The 15,227-nt window shown below is 35.9% G+C and overlaps 1 protein-coding gene across 1 annotated transcript in view; it reads right to left on the reverse strand.

Moving 5' to 3' along the window:
- LOC148954114 (nipped-B-like protein) overlaps positions 1–15,227 on the reverse strand; it is a 131,164-nt gene that overhangs the window by 77,722 nt on the left and 38,215 nt on the right. The window contains exons 13-17 of the mRNA XM_089085924.1: positions 14,837–14,963; positions 13,220–13,392; positions 7,959–8,243; positions 4,907–5,141; positions 1,801–1,955 (exon numbers count right to left, since the gene is read on the reverse strand). Of these exons, the coding sequence (XP_088942050.1) occupies positions 1,801–1,955; positions 4,907–5,141; positions 7,959–8,243; positions 13,220–13,392; positions 14,837–14,963 (975 nt within the window). The remainder of the gene's footprint in view (positions 1–1,800; positions 1,956–4,906; positions 5,142–7,958; positions 8,244–13,219; positions 13,393–14,836; positions 14,964–15,227) is intronic.

The following is a 15,227-nucleotide window of genomic DNA, read 5'->3' on the forward strand; positions in this document are numbered from 1 at the left end:
ATCACATTCACAACCTGTAACAGGGGCCTATACAGGAGGAGTGATACCGGGTTCGACCACCCCATCCCCCCAAAAAAAAATCCGACTTGTAGAAATACAAGTAAGAAATCCTTAGACCCCTTGGATAAGACATCCAAACGTATGACAGAAAACCAAAAGACGACATCAGTTTCCCAGAAATCTTAGAAAGACCATTTAACTTCTCCAATTTTGAGCCGGATACAGATAGGCCTATTCAATTTTAATGAAAATTATGTCATCAAGTTGATTGTTTTTTCGGTTAAACAGAGCAAAATTTTTCTTTTTACGGCTGAAGAAAGGCAGTAACTAAAAATGTTTTAGAATCCCTGCAAGGAAACCGTTAAAATTCAGCTCAAAGGAATTATCATTTGAGCAAATTAGCCGGTTTTGGAACTTCTTGTGGTGTCACCCTCTTTGACTGACTAGCTCACCGACAAAAAAGACGTTTAAGTTTCACTGTCTTTTCAGTCAAATTACAAATCCTAATCAACTCTCGATAATGGCAAGTCCCTGGAAAATTCACTAATGGGCTCTTCGTCTTCGTTACGGTCGGCCGACGCGGAAGCTCGACAAATGACCAATAAGGTACGGTATCACCTTAACTAATTTAAACAATCAGATTCTCTTTTCACTATCCTTAAAGGTAATTTAACACTTCAGCTGAGAAATTAAGGATGGAGGCGAATAAATCTGCGGCCAACTTTCCAAGAAAAATAATTGAATTATCTTTGATCTATATTTTCCAAGCTCTCTTTATCTTAGTAAACTAATCTTCAAGGTACTATTTGCCATACGACAGCTAATTAGATTGAAGGTCTTCGAATAGGGGAACCTTTCCACAAATCCCGTATTCAAATTTTATTATGAAAATTATATTTGCAAAAGGAGTGAATATTATGTATATACTTCATGAGTACAAAGAATATGCTTGAATATTTTTTGCTGATTAAATTAATGAAAGGTCTTTAGAAATGAAAATGTTGGTCTTTCATTGCTAATACTTCCTCTAATTTATAAGTGAATTCCCAGCTTGTACTTAGCCACTGAGCCATATTATATTTTGGAACAGTATTCACCGTCCATTCTCAGCGCTGAAAAAAGAAAGGGGAGGGGGAAGGAAAAAAGAGGAATTGGGATACCAACATAAAAAATGGCAAAAAAGGGGGTAAAACTAAACAAACCCGAAAAGAAGACTTTCAAATTGGAAAAACGTACTCTTAATAGTTTACATTCAATACCCTTACTTGTAAATAACATACTTCAGGCGCACGTAAAAACGGAAAATGAAGGAAGCAATAAAATACAAGAAATACAATAAAATAAACGAAACAAAGTCGATGTTAAATTTATGTTTCGGTTTGCGCAGCGCAGGTACCGATCTCTTGATTTTCTGCCTCCGGCCGAGAGTGCAATACATAATTGGGGACAAATCATTCAACGTTTCTCGTGCATTTTCCCCTGATTACTCCGGGTACCCATCTAGAGCTGGGTCGACTGTGGCTAAGTTTACTGAGTCAAACCACGAACACCCTTTCAAAACCAAATAACCAGTGACACCGGGACTCGAACTCGGTGCAGCAGCCCAGTGCAGGCACTATTTTCCAAATCTCTATTTTGCTATATCATTATGGTTTCAAGTCTAAAGCACCAACCACTCGGCTAGAACTGCCGAATATAAATAGGAGGATATAAAATGTAAAACGGAATATAATAAGTATGAAAAGGGAAAATGAGGGAAAAGAATAGTAAATAAAAATTAAATAGTGAAAGTATGCTTACAGTAAGATCTCCTCTGATTTCCGGTTTAGTCAAGTCAAAGTGTTGGACAATGAGTCCAATAATAAACAAGGCACGGCGAAAGGAAGGTTTTTGGCTGATAAGCGATTGATCATCAATCCGAGACTCGTAGAAAGCTTTGAAATCATTCAGTTTGGCTGTTGAAAAAGAAAATCTAAAGTAAATATCCGATTATTCGGTATTTTTTATTTAGACGGTTCGCTAACCACCTCGATTAAAAAAACCTATTCAAAAAATTTTAATTTCTGTTTCTGCACTCTGGCGCGCAATCCCGAAGCAGGGGTGAAACTTGCTTGCTAAAAATTGTGGTTGGTTGTCCTCAGAGGGGCTAATTAAGGAGGGGGAACGAAACTTGAAAATTTATCACCATCAATATTGGCGAAATCAGTATTAATGTTTTTATACTTCCTTGGAAGTATATCCACGGGGAGGGGGATATTTGCATGGCATAGTTACATCAGTGTTTTGATGAAATGAAAACCCAGATTGGAAATTTTTCTTTAGAATATAGATCGATATGCTGAATAAAGGATTTACTGCAGGATTCCGGAAAATCTATGAAGTGCTTTGCGAAAATTGATGCTGAAGTTCTTTTGCAATAGATTTCTAGTGATCTAGTGAACTCAATCATTTTTGGGCGTATTTCTGCACAGATATTTGTAGGGTTCACACCCAGCATAAACCCCAAAAAGCACAACTAGGATACTTGTTTTTAATCTAAACAAAGTTTGGTTGAGTCTGATGACTACTTCTGTGACTAGTTCTAATGACGAGTATTTAAAAACCATCAAAACTTTCTATCAACAATAGAAGTTGTGTTGTGATATGCAAAAGGCACAACCAGAATATTGGGTATTACTTCCCGTGAAGTTTCATCGAGACCAACCGTTCTTTTAGCCGTTCTGACGACAAGAATTTGTCCACCTTTCCCCCTCTAGAAAAGATCTTATTAGGAAAATGCGATGACAGCAGTGTTGGTCCACAAAATCTATTACAGCAGGATAAGCAAAGCGTTTTCAAGCTAAAAACTCCGTAATTAATAAATACGGTGAAGTTTTTGGCCAACTTCTGGCCTAGGCCTTTCTTATATATTAAAGCCTATATTTTACGCTTCTAGAAATCAAATTTGACTAGGTCAATCATCAGTTGCAAGACAACTAATGCGAAAACAATAGCCAATTAAGCAAAATTTCTTCTAAAATAATGAAGATAGAAATTTTTGATCAAAAAGAAAAAAAAAGTGGTAGCAGTAGTGTTGCTCAACAACATTTATTAGGACGTGATAAGCACAGCATTTTTCATAACAAAAGTGGCCTTATTCAATAAACACGTGAAATTTTCGGGAAGCTCTCGACCTAGACCTTACTTCTAGATTAACGCCGTTTTTTTACGGTTCCTTAGTTAAGTTTGAGATTTTGACCAAACTGAATATTTCCAATACAATACTTGAGGAATAATTTGTCTAGCCCTTAATATAAGTATTTTAGGTCATAAATTAGGCCGTTTTTTTCACATATTAATCATATGTTAAAAACCTGGTGAAATAGAAATAGAAAGTCACTAGAAAGCCAACATTTTGGTTCTTGCACATTTTGCTTTTGCCATTTTTTTCTGAAAATTAACATACCAACATTTTCTTATGTGAAAACACGATCTGGATAGGCCATAACTTTAGGGAAATTTGTTTCCCCATCCCAGTAATCATGCCACTACAATTCTATTCTTATACTACTATACTACTGTCACTACTATACTACTACTACTCTTAAACGTTCCAGTCTCGGTTAATTTTGGCATTGTGTTTAATCATCGGAAGTTCAAGAGCGCTTTTTAAGAGAAAAAAAAGCGTTAAGAGGGCAACCAGCTCTTTCTCTGCCCTTGGAGGTAATTCGAGGTAATTGGAGGTATGGTGGAGCCAATTCGCGTTAACCGTGAAGCCAAATAATAGAAAGAAGTGATTTTCAAGAATCGTAAATAGAACACTGTTCAGATAATTTTTCCTGGTTTATTTTTCATAACATTAGGGAAATTTGTTTCCCCATTCCAGTAATCATGTCACTACTATTCTTAAACGTTCCAGTCTCGGTTAATTTTTGCATTGTGTTTAATCTCGTATTTGAATCAAATTCGTCTGCAGCGTTTGCCTAATTAACAAACCGCCTTGCAGCTTAACTGAACTTTGCAGATTTAAAGGACAGGTCAACTGAACTATGAGAGTGATCTTAGCAAGATATTCAACAAAAGATTTTTGGATTTTAAGTAAAGAAAGTTTATTTTTCCTTTATATAGTTTTGGCACAAAAAATTCATGAGCTAACAAGGCCAAAACTTAGTAACTAAATGTAACTAAGTCTAGCAAAATTATATGAAAAGGTTTTTTCTTGTGTGACTCAGGACAAGGGGATCGCATTTTCTCGGGGGGAGGGGGGGGGTCAACATAGGAGGTAAATTCACCAGACACACTTTCGTGTGTAAACTTGCTTCACTATGCGAAGCTTGGTCCCCTGGGATTATAGATATAGGTCAAACAGACGATAAGACAACACTTAAACCAACAAAAGAATTTTAAGCCATGCAAAAAAAAACTTTTTTTTTGCAATGAACAGGGGCTAGTCTCAACCACAGTTTATATAATTATCCAGTATGATCTTTCCCTATCTCACCCATTATAAAAACCCGGACCAAGGTGCGAGTGCTCCAGAGAACGTTTTTGCAGATAGAAACATAGGCGGCATCAGATCTTTTCACGGGTAGACAAGTCAGACTGTGATCTAATCGGAAACAAGTGGAAACCCGCTTTACGAATAATGCACTTTGTTAGAAACAATCGGAAACAGACTAACCCGCTAATGCAGAAAGAAGTGGGAGGAGCTTTTTGTTCGCACCGAGAACGAAGACCAGAAATGATCTGCGATAAGCTTACTGGATAATTATATGAACTGTGGTCTCAACCGAGATATTCGAATTTTTCTTCCTTTTTGAAGTGACTGTAACCTACTTCTTTTTTTGCTCCGTTTTCCGACGTATTCTTGTTTAGTAATTTCATTATTACAAAACGTAAAGGAAATCGATGAATAAAAAGTACTCACCATAGCACCTTCGGAACAAGTCCTGGATAAGCTTGTAATTTTTCGTCATTCGATTTGTGACCGAGTCGAGGCACTTCATGCATGGAGTCGCCATGTCTGGTCCATGGAGACAAATGATTTTAATACAATCGGACTCCAACTGAGACAAAAAACTTTCACTTGGATGCTCCATCAGTGGAATTATTAGTGCTAGAGTTTTGGCAACGGCGCCAACCACAAGTTGATCACCTTGGGTCTAAAGAAAATACCATATCACGAATTTGAAAAAGAAAAAATATGATCTTACAATAATGAATCTGAACAAGCACAAAAGTTCGTGGAAGATCAGGCTTGTCACCACTGCTTATACAAAACATCTCTATTACTACAACTAGAGGTATAACTTGTGGTTTTTGAAGGATGTTTTATATTTTCATAAAATGGCGCTACTTGATAAATCCCCCCCTCCCCGGAACAGATCTCTGCATACATGCCAGTAATTGTTGAAATGAATCAATTATCTCCCAAACAGCAATCACTAGAATTTTTTCGTCATCTCTGAGGCACTGAAAAATATTAGGAAACATATAGGGTAGACTGTGGATGGGGGGATGAATAAGTTTCTCGAAATTCAGAGGGAGGAAGTTTTTGCTTCTTTTCGTTGAAAATAGCAAAAAAAAAAACTTTCTATAACTAGGGTGATCCTCAATTGGCGCTACTGCCCTGAGGTGCAAAAAAATGGTAAAACAAATGTTGAGCTTTTTTTTATTTTTCCTTGACTATAACATCAGTTAACTAAAAACATTACCACTAGACGGACGCCCGCAGGCAATCCAAATTCGGAGCCATAATTTTGCTTGATTTTTAATTTTCTTTAGCTCAGGGTTAATGTTCCACATAGGTTTATGAGTACGGCAACGAATGGAACGCTAGATGTCGATAGATCGGCTGAGCAGATACAATGGTCAAGGCTAGAGCAAGAACCAGTATTATAAATATATGTGTATAGCAGATCTATTCATAATCCGAAAGCCGGGGGTAGGGCCATTTAAGAGGGTTTCGGATCGGGGAGACGTCGAATTTACACCACAATTCAAATTACCAATTAATAACCAATCGTATCCATCCGCACAGATCCCAGCGATTAGATTTTTTAGCTTGAAACAGGCAGTATAAGAAAGCATATTATTCTCGTTATGCGGCAGGTAAACGTTAATTAAAACAATATTGCCACATCTGATCGCGAGATAATGATCATCAGAACCCTAACACTTAGGGGAAAATAGCAGAGTTGACGCTTGATGATACACACCAGACCTCCTGAAGGTCGACCACGTGTACACCGTGCATTCGTGGTAAATACGATATGATCTGGACTTCTACGGAAAAAATTAAGACTGGCACCTGTCAATAAATGTTCTTGAAGTAAGACTACATCAAAAGAGCTCAACAGACTGTCATTGCATATATCTTTGTCCTTGGTTCCATTAATATTAAAAGAGCATATACTAGTAGATTTTTGATTCATTTCCGATCAGATTTTGCAACAATTAAGCTTAGGACATTTAAGGCTATAAGATACATGATCGCCAGCACAATTCGCACATTTGGGGGGCAGGTTGCAAGGCGAGTCTTTAGTTGATTCGTGAGGACCCGAACATCTCGTACATTTCAGAATAGGCCTCTGGCAGGTAGCTACAAAGTGGTCAGGAGACCGGCACTTGTGGCAGCAATGAGGAATAGCTTGGAACTCAACAACACGTAGAAATTCATAATTAATTTTCAATCCAATTCTAAGCGAATATTTAAGTGCTGCGTTGTCCCGAAAAGTGAGCTTAACCGTCTTAGCATTGCCAACTCTAGTGGCATCAGTGACTCCATCACAATCCAATATATTCGATAAATCATAATCATGCTCAATTCCTCTAAGGAGACCATAGAACTTTTTTTCAATCAATTTGCCTTCGAATTATTAAGAACAGACGAAACGGATTTGCAGAAGTCTTTTGCAGCCAAATCTTCAATTTTCACAACTAGTTTATCATCCACAGATCGTAAGTTGACAACAAATTCATGTCCATAATTTCATCGATCAATTCTTTACGTTTAGCTGGATTATTCACATTTGGAGGCATGTTTTGAGATAATAACGGTGGCGAAACCATCAGGGGCGTCACTAGCAGGAGCAATTTGTGGGAAATTAAGCTCATAAGGTGTTAACTTTCCATTTATAACTTCCAAGATTTTGTTGAATTTTATTTACCTTAGTAGCTAAACGGGAATAAGCTATTGCTGGCATAACAGGAACTTCAGTAGGTATGCAAATTATGTAAGCAGGAGCGTGTAATCAATCAGAATAACATTTTCGGAAAAGCTCAATAATATCCTTGAGATGGTTAACTAAAGCTTTTTGGCCTGTACGTTTCGGGCAAGACTCAGGCGGAGAAACAGAGGCATAGAGAGATTTTTTAGCAGCAAAAACACAGGAAATGTCCAAAAAGTCAGCAGCATGTTTTATAACTATTTCATCCTCAATGCCTGCTTCAACGTTTACTTGAATAAAGTTCAAAACAGGTGAATACATATATTGCTTCTCATCAGACGAGAACTCTCTCGATATATCAGACACAATTCCAGATATGAACTGGTTAATCTTTTAATAGCGTGACATCACACATATATAAACGAGTCAATCCGTTAATTAGTTTAAATCAGGTAGTGAGGATGTGCTAGGCATTTCACTGGGAATCCTAATCCTTTGACAAATAATGGGAAATGTAAAGTAGCCTTACCTTACCTTACCTTACTGGGATGAGAATTTACTGAAAAGTTTACTGGTTAATCAAATATCCAAATTAATATAAATACCTTCACTTTAGACTCTGAATCAATATTAATTATTAATGAACTCAGGTTTTTACGGGAATATTAACTAATCAACTGTATTCTTTATAAGGAGCATACTACATTCATAATTAATTTATATTCTCATGCAGAGCAACATTACCCAACTTATCGACTCAAATCCAAAATTTCAAAAAAAAAATAAAAAGACTGATTTAAAAAAAGTTACCTGGCATCTTATACTCAGGTACGGTTGGAGCGTAATCCCATGTTTCACAACCAAAGAAGGACGGATCTTAGCAAACATATAAAGTGTCCTCAAACAGGCCACTAATCGAACACTAGAACCTCTGGACTGGCTCTCATCAGCATTTTGATTATCTCTACAACCTTCCAATCGCAGGACATGGTCCACAAGGCAGTCAACTATTTGAGTACTGGCAGTTAACAAGGACTTGGGTGGCTCTGTTGCCACTTTGGTTGAGTCTTCTTTGTCCTCCTTTGGTTTGAAGAGCTAAAACAGATTTGATAGGATGACGAATAAGTACCAGGGGACCGAGTATTATTAGCAGCACTAGGGGACAGAGCAATAGCAGTAGTTATGGTAGTAGTAGTAGTACTAGTAGTATTAATAGTAGCACCAGAGGACAGAGCTTTGCTCGGTGAATAGAAAAGACCTTCTTTTTTTAGTCCCTTTCACAAAATAACTTTTATTTTATTCGGCAAACCTTTTTGCACATTTATTCAGACAAATTATTATATACTATCGACAATAAAATTAAATTGTAATGTACTTGTAAAGTATTTAGCACATACTTTTGTTTTATTTTAGCACTGGTATCTAGCACTCATCTTCAGGATGATGCCAGGGTGCCAGTTTGCCTGACATATCCCGCCAAGAATCAAACAAAATGATTTCACCCAAAAAAAGTCCTGCGAATAATTTTTGAAGAAGCTAAGGCTCCATAATCTTATCTTCTTAAAAAAAAGTCAGATTGGAAACACTTGAGCACATGAATTTCGCTTTGTCTCGGTCTGGCGTCCAATAGGGTTTCCAAAATGGACCCCCCCCCCCCCAACCATAGTCCGGGCACCTTTGATTGTTTCTGAACTCATTCTTATCTTGTTCCCCATTCACATCTTTACCTCCAGATACATGTATCCCTTCATTACGGAAAAAAATTTGCAAAATATCCCATTAGTTTGTTTTATTTTTTTTTATTTTGTCTTGGTGTTGCCCAAGTTTTTTATTTTGTTCGCTTGTTTTGTAACTCCCTCCCTTTTTTTTGTATATTTGCCCCTTTAATTGATATATTATATATTTTTTTTTAGCTTTATCTTCTTTTTTTTATCTTTTTAACTGACATTGCTTTTTTTATGACTCCTAAGTTCAAATTTGGCCCTTCAAGGCTTGTGATAGTAATTTTTCTGAATAAACGTCTTATCTTACAGAAAAATTTATTAAAACTATTCAAAGTATTTGTGAAGGTATTCATATGAATAATGTTTTTTTCCAAAAATAAGAGTCAAAACGACCTTCACCCAAGTCGTGACCTAGATTATTTGGTAAATTTTTCTATTAACTGACTATTGAAATAGTTAAGAAACAGACATACCTTTAGAAACCGAATTTCATATATATAGCCTGAATTATACACATTCACTGAATTTTACATACGTCACTATTTTCTCCAAAATGATTTAACAGTTTAACAAAACAATGGGGAAATTCATTACATACATCAAACAGTTCGTGGTAACGAACTGTTTGTAAAAAGCGACCCAGCTCAATAATAACCGAAACTCTAAAAAACAGAATTTTGATATTAGTAGATACATCAAAAGAATCGGATTTTTATGCTGATTTCAAATATATAAGTTTTATCAAATCTTGTCTAACCCATCAAAAGTTACGATCCTGAAAAAATTTGCCTTATTTTCGAAAAAAGAAGGAAACACCCCTAAAAGTGATAGAATCTTAATGAAAATCAAACCATCATATTCAGCGTAACAGAAATCACTACTGTAGATGTTTCAAGCTCCTATCTGCAAAAATGTAGATTTTTTTTGCCAGAAGAAAGATCACGGATGCGTGTTTTTTTGTGTTTTTTTTTAGGGGTGATCGTATCGATCCAGTAGTCCTAGAATATCGCGAGAGGGCTCATTCGAACGGAAATTAAAAGTTCTAGTGCCCTTTTTAAGTGACGAAAAAAAATGGAGGGCAACTTGGCCCCCTCCCACGCTCATTTTTTTCCAAAGTCGCACAATCAAAAGTTTGAGATAGACATTTTGTTCAGAATAGTCGAAAATTCAATTAAGGGTTGCAAGTTATGAACTTTGCCCATTGTTTACATATAGTATTGGTTACCGGGAAGTATACTCACGCTTACAGGAGAGATTTTTCTGGTGGAGGGCAGAGGGTCGGAGGAGGGGATTACAGGGGAAGATATTTCCCATAGAACATTTTTCCTTGGGGGAAGGGACATATCTATGAAGGGGGCGCCGGATTTCCCAGCATTATTTAAAAAACGATTAGAAATTAAATAAAAAAAGCAAGTTTTTTCAACTGAAAGTAAGGAGCAACATTAAAACTTAAAACAAATAGAAATTATTACTTAAATGAGGAGATTCGCCCCATCGTCAGTAACTCGTTCTTTACGCTAAAGTTTTTTTTGTAATTTCAAAAAAGCTATCTATTCTAATTAAACGGCCTTTGTGATTCAGGGATTTGTGATTTGAACAAAATTCGAACTTTAGCGTTAAGAGCGAGGTATTGGGCGAACCCCCTAATATACGTAATAATTTCTCTTTTAAGCTCCTTACTTTCAGTTGAAAAAACTTGTTGTTTTTTTTTTTTGTTTTTTTTTAATGAAATCCAGGCTACACATTTGACCATTAATGAAATTAAAATAAACGTTAATAAAAAAAAATTCACCAAAACAGTAATAAAATTCAAAATATGTAAAATTGCATTCAGAATGAAATAGGCTTTCAAAAACTTCCAAGAAACACTTTAAAATTGGAACCCTGAGCCTACAAAGAAATATGGTTAGCATATGTTACCAAGCGCCTTGCCTGAGCCTGTCTTCAAACTAAATGTATCATCACACATGGGTATGGGCAAAATACCTTATACGTTCATGGAGATAAAGGGAATAGACAAGAAAACAAAATATTGAAAAATGCCTCAATAATTATAAAAAAGAAATACGTGAAAACTTGAAACGATTTGATACTTAAAGGGTCACCCTATCTCGTCTATTTTGACTTAGATAGGAACAGGGCAATAATTAGAAAGGGAAGAGTTAAAGAGAGATGGTTGGAACATTTTGAGAATGCACTGAACCATGATAGAGTTAAAGGAAAAGATATAGAGAGGAATGAACAAGTTTGTGACACTTTAGAAGTGAAGGAAGATTTATTTTATAGAGAAGAATTAGTGATAGTTCTAAGAGATCCTAAAACAATAAGGCCCCGGGTGCTGATAGTGTGGTAAATGAGCTTTTTAGATTATCGGGGTTATGAGGCTAGAAAGAAGTTACACAAGAATATGAATATGATTTTTTTTTTTTTTCAGGGGAATTACCTAGCGATTTTAGGAAAACTCTAATTAAATCCTCTATAAGAAAAGAAATAAGAGTGAGTATGGAAATTACAGACATTAGCTTGGTTCCTATAGCCATAGGAAGCAAATTACTTAACATGATGATACTTTTTAGATTTGTAGATGTCGTAAATAAAGTTTTAAGGGAAGAATAACACGGTTTTAGGAAGGGTAGAGGATGTGTCAACAAAATTTTTACTCTTAGATTATTAATTGAGATGTGCCTGAGTCCTAAGACAAGGAGTCCTCAGTTTTATAGATTATGAACAAAAGTTTGATTCAGCAAAGGTCTTACCCTTGTACAATACATCAGACAAATACATTAAAGTGATTAGTGAGAATAACACTTGCTATTCACACAGTGTTGTTCTCTTTGTAAGAGAATAACACTGATGCGGTTAAGGTAGGAAATGAAGTTAGAACATGGTTTTTTTTATTATATCAGGAGTTAAGCAGGGTTGTATCCCCATTTATATTGATAATTTTGATGGAAGAAGTACAGGAAAGGCAATGAGAAAAACGGTATCCAATGGAGAAGAACAACTTCCCTGGACTTATATTATGCTGATGATTTAAGCATCATAAATGAAAGTGTGAGCAAAATGAATGAAAATTTAGAGGTTTTGCGAATTCAGGGTCCAACAATAGGTTTGAAAACTAATGTTAAGAACGAGTCGCTAAGACTAGGAAACAAGTGAAGACGAAAGGGTGATGCAGGGTAACGAGAAGATTGACCAAGTGGACGGCTTCACTGACCTAGGTAAATTCAGTGTATGTAGTGAAGATAGGGTATTTTTTCCCAATTGAAAAAAAAATTGTAATAAATAAGCTTACAAACCAAGACTAGAACATTGGAAGCTACAGTGATGACAGTGGTCAAGGTCTGAAGCGTGGGTGCTTCGCAAAACGGAGAAGGATCTGCTAGATGTTTTTCAGAGGAATTGCCTATGGATTATTTCGGGTACCCGACTGATTAACTGTATCTCAAACTGTACGCTGCAGGGAAAGCACGGTTAAACCCTGCTTTCTAGGACTTACAATGAGAGAAAGATTGAGATGGCTAGGACACGTTCTGCAGATGAAGGATCACAGATTGCTAAAGATTTTCCTTTTCGGCTAGCCGTCTAAGGTTAAACAGAAAGCAGGTCGTCCGCGGCTGAAATGGGAGGATGTCGTAAAGAAAGATTTAAGGAAAATGGGTACTTCCCGGGAGGGTGTAAAGAGGGAAGCTTTGAATAGATTGGGATGGATGAGGAGCGTGCGTGTCGGATCTGTGTCGGCCTCGCGCAAGTAGTGCTGCAGTAATTGTTAGTAGTAGTAGTAATAAAACTTGCATCATTAGAAACGATGAATCATTAGAAAGTTCTTTTTAATCTTCAGGAAAGGGCAATCCCTAAAGGTATTCTAGCATAACTGCATTGAAAACATTCAAAGTCATCTCAAAGGAAGTGCCATTAAATAATTTGACACCTTAGGGAGCTCACTGTTCTGCTACCCGCCTTGAATGAAAACCTTGCGACACAGGGTACATATTGTTTATGTCGTATATACATTGAATATACAGCACTAAAGAATTAGCAAGAGACAACATGTCTCCTTTATTTTAAACTAGCCTCTCGTTAGCTTTTCCATCAGCTGGCACATTTAAGCCCCTGTCAATTTTTACCAAAATTACTTTGGTTCTTTCTTGTGCTACTGGGTAGATTTACCCAAGGCTCCTTTGTCTTGAGACGTCCAACAAAGCCTTAAGAGAAAAATTATTTTAAGGTATTGAACACCTTAATAAATGCTAATGAATAATTATCCATTGCTAAAATTAGATCAATTAAAAATAAAGAGTAATGAAAAATTTAAAAAGAAATAGCAACAAATTTACAAATGCTTACAGAATCTAAAAGGCTTTCAAAAAATTCTGTGCCAACATCCTGAGACGCGGCAACGACATCTGTGATGTTTGAAACTTTTCTTTGGAGGCTTTCTATATCTAAACTGGGCTTCTCTTTAACAGGAGTGAACCACAGATTGTGGAATGTTTCCATAACTAGCTTCTTCACAGCAACTGCAAATAAAACGAAATAATAATTCAATGCATAATAACCTGAAGTTAAGCAACATACCCCCCCCCCATTCAAAGGGGATAATCCAGGATTTTTATTCAGGGGGAGGAGGGCATATTTTTTTTAATGTGCAACAAAAGTTTGTGCATACGCATTATCGTTACGTTTTTATAAGTCAAACAAAAATGTCGAGGGGGGGTTAAACCCGGTAGCCCCCCTCCCCTTCCCCGGGATATGGCTTTGATACCAGCTACAGGCTGACAAAATCATGATTTTGGTTTTAAATAAACATATATTGAGCTCTAGTCCGAAAAATTCAAGATGTATATACCACTGCACAGTGCACAGAATACAGATTTTAAAAATTTGACATTGCCTTAGAAATAATGTTTTCGTCTAATAATAAATGGCCCTAATTATTTTAATTAATAATATCGTTAATGAACCGACTATGAGCATCCCCCAGAAAGCAGCAACACTTCGAAACTGTCCGTCATGAGTCAAACCAAAAATCTCGATCATCCCTTAATTCTACGGATATCTACCCTAGTTCTAGCCTAGGATGGATGGATTATAGACAATATCTAACAACAAGTGAAAATGACATCATTTTTTCAAAGTCATTCTCGTTTTGCATGGGTAGCATTGATGTGTCCTCTGTTTTTTCTTTTCTTTTTTTTTCTCGCCGCTACCAGAATTCTGGAAAATCATAGAGAGCTGTTAAACGACTCGTTTGAAAGGAATTGCAATATCTTATAAAATGAGTAATAATTTTATATATGGCATATATTTGGATAGGTTTTTTTTTTTAATGGCGCATTTTTATTTCCTGGCAATTTACTGTCATTATAAGGTGTAAAAAAAAGATCTATAACTGGTAAAATTAAGGAAGTTGTAAGTTTAATAAATATCGGATCTCTGTTCCTTAAACAAAATTATTACAGAGCTTGAAAAGGTGCGAAGCTTCGCTAAACGCTAGATGGAGTTGAATTTCTAGTTCCCGGCACTAGTACTGGGAACTGGCACTAGGGCCAGTTCCCGCTCTTATGAGTTACCCCTACTCTTTGGCTGCTAAGTAAATTAAGAAGCATATAACAACTTAATTTGATTGTCCATAGTGTAATGATTTCTCGCTATGAATATGCAAAAGGTTGGCCGAATAAAATAAATTGAATTAAAGTTGTTTTGCAAAAGACGTTTAAACAACTATCTTCCTTTTCACTGAGCGTGAACCCTGGTACTGCGCTTTAAATAAATTAATTTGAAAACACCCTGGGCATAAAAAATATATAATAGATAAACATGTATTAATATAATAAATAAATATACATATATATACGTATATATATATATATATATATATATATATATATATATATATATATATATATATATATATATATATATATATTATATTTATAAAATGTAATTGTGCAAAGTACTTACTCTCTTCATCATTTACCCTTCGAATCATCTTAACACACATCTCTGGTATTTTTGGAAAGTCGGGAGTTTCTATACAAATATCCTTCAGTATTTTTATCACCCGTTTTCGAACGCTCACGCCACAATCCTAAAATTAAAAACCAACAGCTATAGCAAATCAAAAACAGGAAAAGAAATCAACCAGTATAGTAGCTTGTAATTTTACAAGAGCTAACTTTCAATGCAAGGTTAAGACAGTAGACATAGTGGCGGCTCTGGCCTCTCTTACGCCAGGACAAAACGTTACTTAGCCGCCCCCCTCCCCCTGTCTCCCATAAAATTTTAGGCCGAGTTTTAACAATATTTTTATTTATTAACGAAATTATTTTCAATTTATTAATTAATTGATAAT

Source organism: Artemia sp. Qi Xiang Cuo, chromosome 3, assembly GCF_049724085.1.
Source record: "Artemia sp. Qi Xiang Cuo chromosome 3, ASM4972408v1, whole genome shotgun sequence".
In the NCBI taxonomy this organism is placed as follows: Eukaryota; Metazoa; Arthropoda; class Branchiopoda; order Anostraca; family Artemiidae; genus Artemia; species Artemia sp. Qi Xiang Cuo.